Source organism: Sinocyclocheilus anshuiensis, unplaced genomic scaffold (assembly GCF_001515605.1).
Source record: "Sinocyclocheilus anshuiensis isolate Anshui unplaced genomic scaffold, SAMN03320099.WGS_v1.1 scaffold38, whole genome shotgun sequence".
Classification (NCBI taxonomy): Eukaryota; Metazoa; Chordata; class Actinopteri; order Cypriniformes; family Cyprinidae; genus Sinocyclocheilus; species Sinocyclocheilus anshuiensis.
The window spans coordinates 2,807,967-2,815,462 of NW_015544213.1; the positions used below are offsets into that span (position 1 = coordinate 2,807,967).

At 36.8% G+C, this 7,496-nt stretch overlaps 1 protein-coding gene across 1 annotated transcript; it reads right to left on the reverse strand.

Moving 5' to 3' along the window:
* Window positions 1-5,056: 5,056 nt before the first annotated feature.
* Window positions 5,057-7,213, reverse strand: LOC107697196 (proto-oncogene c-Fos-like). The gene is made up of 4 exons (XM_016497872.1): window positions 6,966-7,213; window positions 6,515-6,730; window positions 6,291-6,398; window positions 5,057-6,186 (listed from the first exon to the last, which is right to left on the reverse strand). The coding sequence occupies exons 1-4, from the start codon at window positions 7,068-7,070 to the stop codon at window positions 5,560-5,562; spliced, it is 1,056 nt and encodes a 351-aa protein (XP_016353358.1). The 5' UTR covers window positions 7,071-7,213; the 3' UTR covers window positions 5,057-5,559.
* Between the last annotated feature and the right edge of the window lie 283 nt (window positions 7,214-7,496).

Consider the following 7,496-nt stretch of genomic DNA (forward strand, 5'->3'; position numbering starts at 1 on the left):
TTAAGCCAGACATATACTAATTTTTAAACAATAGTTTTTAGAGTGTAATAAATAAAAGCATAAAGTATTAATGGCACTCGTTATTAAAATATATATATATATATACACTTTAGCACATTAAAATATATATCTTATAATAATACATACTATTGTCCTGTAAAAATAAAAAGCAGCATTTAATAATCATGATAATAATTAATAATATATAATATAATAAAAGTATTAATGGCACTCGTTATTAAAAAATATATATATATATATACACTTCAATAACGAGTGCCATTAATACTTTTATTATATTATATATTATTAATTATTATCATGATTATTAAATGCTGCTTTTTATTTTTACAGGACAATAGTATGTATTATTATAAGATATATATTTTAATGTGCTAAAGTGTATATATATATTTTTAATAACGAGTGCCGGGGGCGTGGCTTGGGCCGTGGTTAGATTTTCCTGCTTTTTTTTTGTCTCTAAGCTGATCACATGCTTGATTTTAGGGGGCCCTGGGCTTTTGGGGGCTCAAGGCAGTCGCCTACCTGGGTCTAACATTTTTTAAATTGGGTATTAATAAATGTTCACCTTTTGATTATTGCTGATGCCTCTAGTAATTAATTATGTCTGATTTTTAATTTACAGCATATTTTGGGTTTATTTTAAGCAAGCTATATAGTATTTTTTAAACAATAGTTAAGTTAAATAAAACTACCCAGAAGATTGGATTAAACATTTAACCCAACCGCTGGGTCAAAACAACCCAGTCGCTAAGTTTGTCCATATTTTACCCAGCGCTGGGTATTTAAGCCAGCATTTTTTAGAGTGTATAGTGGCTTGTAGCTGTCAGTGTGTGAGTTGTTGAATGTTAAATTAAGTGTTTTTTAATGGAAAAAGACTAATTTCAACATTGAAAACATGCACTGTAAGTCTGTGACACTACTGTGACTTAAGATTTTATTTGTAAGTGTTATGATATTGTGACCTGTGCATTATTAGCAACTACTTTTGTATTTATTTATTTACTAGGTAACAGCCATAAATATTCAAATTTTGGGATTTTTAGATTTCTTTCCCATTAATGAATTGAATTGATGTATATGGATTGATGTATATGTATTCTGGTTAGAAAGTGCCCTATGCCCTATAATATGAAAGTAACATGTTTATATTGTCATATTTTGTTGCACTATATTTTTGGTCTCCTTGTGAGAGGTCTTGTCATTGACACAATATTATCAGCCTGCTCAGGTAACTTTGGAGATTTGGTCATAACAGACCAATTAAAAAGTCAGACCTGCATTTGTTTGGAGAATTATTTGAATACTGAAAATCAGAGGTCCTAATAGGTCCTTGCTTTAAAGCCAACACTGTAAAAATTAAATTTTAACTCTAAACGACTGTAAATATGCTCCAGTAAAATCATGTTATTTAGTTATTAGCAGGGACGGCACTAAGGGGTGGGCTAAAGGGGCTGAAGCACTGTCACTGTGAAGCAACAAATATAGATATTAATTAGAATTATATGCAGTCTTCCTAGGACACACACGCATGTAGAGCGCTTATATGAACAGTTTGGTAAGCATGGTCATGGTCCATAAAAACAGCTTCTTCGTTCCTGATTGAATGAATCAGTCATTTTGAAAGAATTGATTGAATAAATGACTCAGCGACTGGTCATTTGATCTTTACTGGTCATTTTAGTTTCATATTTAAAAGTATCATTCTATTTTTTTTCTCCATCTTTTCATATTTCTATATTCCCGGTTTTCATATTTAAAACATTTCTGCAATTTGTAAGTGCCATGTAAATGCATGTACAAGTGCTACATGTACTTAGTCAATGTAACTTTTAAACATAATCATATTAACTTTTAAGCATTATTATTCAAAATGTTTAACCCAGATATTGGGTACAGTAAACAACCCTACGTTTTTTAGTGTAGAAAAATATTAATTAATTTGCTTAATTAATTGCTTAATTAATCCTGCTGCTAGCTAAATTTCACATAAACAAAATTTACTTGCTCTAAATCTCTCTTTATTCAAAGTTTATCTAGACAAGTATATGGAAACTATCTAAAGTTCTGTCATGAAGAGCCCTTGTTCACTTTTAAACAGGTTATAAGATTTAGAGTAGGTTGGACACTAGGTGGTGCTTTGGGGTAATTTTCACTATAAACTACTGTCTACTACACAACGCAAGGCTGTCTAATTCTAACCTTCCGTCTTTTTTCCGGTAAAGCACCATTCACACATCAATTTCAAAATCAGTGGAAAATTTTCTAGGTAGGGCGCCACATCAAACAATTTTAGCATATATCTGTGTTGAGACGTGCTGGAGTTGCGTTTGGTCTCGTGCTGTATCGTGACCCTTGTCAGTTTCGTGCACTTGCTTGGCCCTTTTTTGTGATAAACAAAGTGTGTTCAAGCGCCAGCAAAAGACTCGAACAGTGTAAAGAAGTGAAGTTAATAAACGTAATTTCGGGAGGAGTACACCCATCTAATCTTCCAATTATAAAACCAGCATCTTGCCTCTTCCTGTTGTTAGTTCTTTCGGCATCCCTCCTCCTCCCCTTCTCCTCCTTTTTTGTACAGTTTTGCCTGTTATAGAGGGGCAGTCGGAGCTCGAGTAGAATATCCTCTCTAACCCCCTCTATAACAGACAGCAAGCCAAATCTGTTTACCACTTACGCTAAGATTATATGGGCACACGAACTCTGAAATACTCTTTAAGAGAAGCAGTCAATCAGCTGAAGTTAAAAGCAGTGTGTAAGTGTATTTATTTTCTTATTGAGACCCCAGAGGAAAGAACAATCAAAAGTGAGATCTCAAATATTTTTCCTAGACAGAAATGAGGTTACTTTAAGATCGAATGGAGATTTTTGCTTGAGTCTCCTGCTTCTCAAACTTGTCTCTTGAGACAAAAACTCTAACACTCTCATATTTGTCTCCTTTAAAGTTTTAGAAAATACCTCATCATCATCACACACTGCTCAGATGTTTCTCCTTAGAGACACCGGATCTCTCACATTTGTCTCCTTTAAAGCTTTAGAAAAGATATACATAAATTACATAAATTATAAATGATAATATACTTGATTTCACCCTGTTCTTGCCATGAAAATAGAACTTTCTTTATCTATTTCACTTAAAACTTGTTTGTTAATTTGTTACGTATATTATATTTTAAATGTGTTTGTATATATTTCTCACTTTAAATGTGTGTTCATTTATTAATTTCAATCATTTGAGTGCATAGGATGTTATATGGGATGATTGAATGAAGCCGAATGTTTTCAGTAGAAAAAAAAACATATATATATGTATATATATATACATATATATACAATTTTTGGAAGCAACAAAAAAAGTCATCTTATGATTTACAGTAAGCAGACATTCATAATAGATGCAAATTTACATTTCATGTATATATGCTATATTAATTATTTATATATATATATAAATTATATTTAAATGTATTTTCTGGCATCAACAGCTGCCAGGTCTTTTTTCTGTAAAAATTAAAGGATTCTTTTTTTACAGTGAAGGCTTTGTGGACTTTAGATCATGTGTGGCATCATGTGATTATACGGACAGCTTCTCATATTTATTACTGTATATGATCTCTGGGTGAAAGGTTGTCCGGTCTGCCTACTATCAGTATCCAGTAGTGACCCTATAACAGCCTTTATAAATGTGTCTTCATCTAAATAATCAGGCACTCTTCTTGTGCCTTAGTTTGGTAATTATCCACCAGATGATGTAGAAAATGGTGGCAATCCAACTGTGTGTCTCTATCAGTGAGGGAGCAGTGCATTATGGTCTATCTTTAGCCTGGATTCTCTCTGCCTTTTCTCCAGCTTTTTTTCCTCTGCTCTCCAGCATACATTGCCTGTCTGTTTCCTCCCCTGGGCTGCAGCATCGACGCAGGTCGGCGTCACTGTGTGCTAATTTTACTGCTGTTGATGCTGATGGTGAAGGCAGTGCACCTGCTATTTCTGTCTGCCTCTCTCTGGGGTCTGCCAATTGTTTTAATAGACAGGGAATTATTACATACTACGTGATTTCACGTCAGGGCCACTATCTCACTGACTGGCTGTGTCTGCTGTTGGAGATACAAAGCAGTAGTTTTGAGCTTTACCTTTATAAATGCAATGCTTAACATTTTATTCAGTCTTGCATAAGAATTTCATTTTGTTCTGTCAGTATCTTTCTTTTCCTCATTTTTTTAATCATTTTAATAGCCACTGACTGAATTTAACAGTAAATCAGCATTAAAAAGGAAGAAGATCCTCACGTTCTTGAGGTCACTTATTGTTAAGTGTGCAACCGCGATAAGGGTGAAACAGGAAGGAAGTGACCCAAGCGTAATGGCGTGATTGCATCACAGTCTCTTACGCACATGAACAACATCATTTCCGCTGTAATTTCTTAGGGCAGCAATATATTCTAGATAAAATAATGCAAACTAATCGCAAGGGCTCTGGTTATTGGTTTAGATGAATCTTGACACATTTATGATTTATTCAGATCCACGATTTGGTGTTTATCAGTACATGTGATCACCCAAAAAACACACAGGATCATAGTTTAAACATTAATAGGAAATCTTAATGCCTCGTCCATCCTTAAGGTGTGGTTTGAATCATATAGTTCATTCTCAGGCCAAAACAGTACCATGGAAAGATTGTGAAACTTGCTAGTCTACCTGAACTTACTAGTTACTACCAAGTCGGTGCGTTTTTTTTTTTTTTTTTGAAAGAAGTCTCACCGAGACAGCATTTATTTGATCAAAACTTCAGTTTGAAAACTGTACAATTATGATATATTACTATCTAAAATAACGGTTTTGCTTTTTGAAAATTTTGAAATATAATTTGTTATAAGTTATAAATGTCTTTAGTGTCACGTCTGATCAATTAATACATCCTTGCTTAATAAAAATCCAGAAAAATCAATGAATGATAATGTACTTGAGGCATGTTAAGTCCAGTCAATAAATCTTGCTAATAAAGCAACAAACAATGAGCTCACATGAACACAAACAAATCATTTTTGATACATATATTTATTGTTTCTAGTTTTGCAAACAATTCGCAAGTTCACATTTCAGTACAAAAATAAAAATCCCATAAATTAAACAGACTACGTTTTCACAGAAAACTTCAAACTTGGACGTTAGACCATTTAATGCAATGGTTAGGCAGCACACATTCAAGTAAATAAAATTTACACATTCAGAAATCAACCATAAAGGCAAAACATATCAGTTTTCTATTGCTCAGAACACACTAATACAACAACTCAAATCTAGCACCTGTAAACTAAAAACAAACAACTATATTATTAGTTTAACTTAATATTAACTAGATCATTAATGCAAAATCAGTTAATCCATGTTTATCTTGCTACATTTGGCAGGCATGTATGGTTCAGATAAATATAGGAAGCAATAACGATTGCTTGATATAGTCAGTTCCATAGCCCTGCAATACCATTTTATTTCAAGTTGTGTGTCCGAAATAGAAATTCTTAGTGTCTATAGTGAATTCTCAGAGAGTGAGGAGGGTTGAGGAATTCAAGGAGTTGGATGATTGGTCGTTGCTGCTGCTGCCCCGCCGGTGCACAGGCCCACAAGTGGGGAAGACGTCGTTTTCTGGGTAGGTGAACATAAAGGAAGACGTATAGGTGGTGCAGGCCGGGGTGCAGGTGACGGCGGGCGTGCAAAGGGGCTCCAGGTCATTGTTAGCAGACGTGTAGAGCGGCTCCCAGTCTTGAGCATACAGAGAGCTAGACAGGTCCACGTCGGGGACCGAGCGAGCCGTTTCCAGCTCGACTTTGGCCAAGAGCTCCAGCGACTCCTCCAGGGTGGGCTCCAGGTCTGAGATCTTCACCGTGGAGCTGAAGCTGTCGGTGGAGGCCGTGCTGGAGTACAGCGAGCTGCTAGAAGAGGTCGTAACCGGTGCGTTTGGTGTGGAGACCACGGAGGTAGTGACGCTGTGGATCTCAGGGGCCGAAGCGGTGGGGATGGGGGAGACGGAGCTGGCGGACGTCTCGGCGGGGATCTTGCAGATGGGTTTGTGTGCGGTGAGAATGAACTCTAACCTCTCTTTCTCTTTGAGCAGGTTGGCGATGTCATTTTGAATGACGGATTTCTCGTCCTCGAGTTTGTCAGTTTCCTGTTTTAGCGAAAACAAATAACGTCAGATTGATAAGACACTAAACATTAGCTTTCATACTATGCTATATGAAGCGTTTTCACTGAGATCTGCAAAATACTTACAGCTTGCAGCGTATCGGTGAGCTCTCGTCTTCGGTTGCGACATTTTGCGGCAGCCATCTTATTTCGCTCACGACGGACTCTTTTCTTCTCTTCCTCCTCTGGAGAAATCTGTGGAAGCAATAACAGGGCAATTTTACTTTCTGAACTGTGTGAACTAATAAACAGATACAGTAGGTGCAGTGGCTGACCAGTCGTTAAAAAAAAAACTCAATTGCATTGTTTACCTGCTCAACTCTGACTCTCTTGTTGGAGTTGGGGGATTTAGCTCCTGTGACCCTCATTTTGGGGTAAGGGTCTGGGTTGTAAGATCGAGCTCCGCCGTTGGAGGGCGCAACAGATGAAATCATGGGCTGAACCATCCACTGCAGGTCCGGGCATGAAGAGATCGCGGTTACGGTTGGCACGAAAGAGGCACTTGAGACACTCAGGTCTGTGAACTCCTAAAATGCAAATAAGAAATCATTTAATATATAGCAGGTATTGTATATTATTCAAAATGTATATTTAAAAAATATATACAGTATATAGTAGGCCTATGTTATAGATAATATAGTCTGGTAATACATTAAAAAAAATCTTATTACTCATAATTTTGAACACTATACATAAACTACAAAAGAAATCATCACTTATGCTGAATAATTCTAAATGAATAATGATAACTGTCATAAATACCTTAGTCTGGTTGAGCGGGTAATACGCGACGCTCTCGCCGCTCGGCGACGCCGTGCTGCACCGGGAAGACGCGTCGCAGTCGGCGTTAAGGCTAGTGAACATCATCCTGTCCACAGTCGAGAAGCAAGAGCTATCCAGCGCTAATATATCCAGAAAGTTAGAGAGGTTTCAAAAGCCGCGGTCTGCTAGTTCCCTGTTCGTCTGCTGTTCTTCTCTCTGTCGCTATTCAAAGTTTGACTGCTGAGTTACAGCGCTCGCGGGGTTTATATGGCAGTCTGTGACTGACGTCAAAGGGAGGGCGGTGCGACGCGCTGCCAGTGTTTGCATTGAACGCGTTTTGAACGCGTTTTGCTGGATACGTAATCAATACATTACTCGTACAAACGTATAAGCTTAATACATAACAAAATGTTTGCAAAAACGTTCGTAGATGAATATTCTGAAAGAAAACGAAATGGAATACATGACGTTGGCAGGGTATCCCACGACGTCATTTACCTTATATGGAAAACATCCTGAAGAGGCGGAGTG

Coding starts and splice junctions, on each gene's coding strand:
- LOC107697196 (XM_016497872.1), bottom strand. CDS start 7,070: ATGATGTTCACTAGCCTTAACGCCGACTGCGACGCGTCTTCCCGGTGC. Junction 6,731..6,965: donor ACCCGCTCAACCAGACTAAG/GTATTTATGACA, acceptor TTTGCATTTTAG/GAGTTCACAGACCTGAGTGT. Junction 6,399..6,514: donor AGAGAGTCAGAGTTGAGCAG/GTAAACAATGCA, acceptor TTGCTTCCACAG/ATTTCTCCAGAGGAGGAAGA.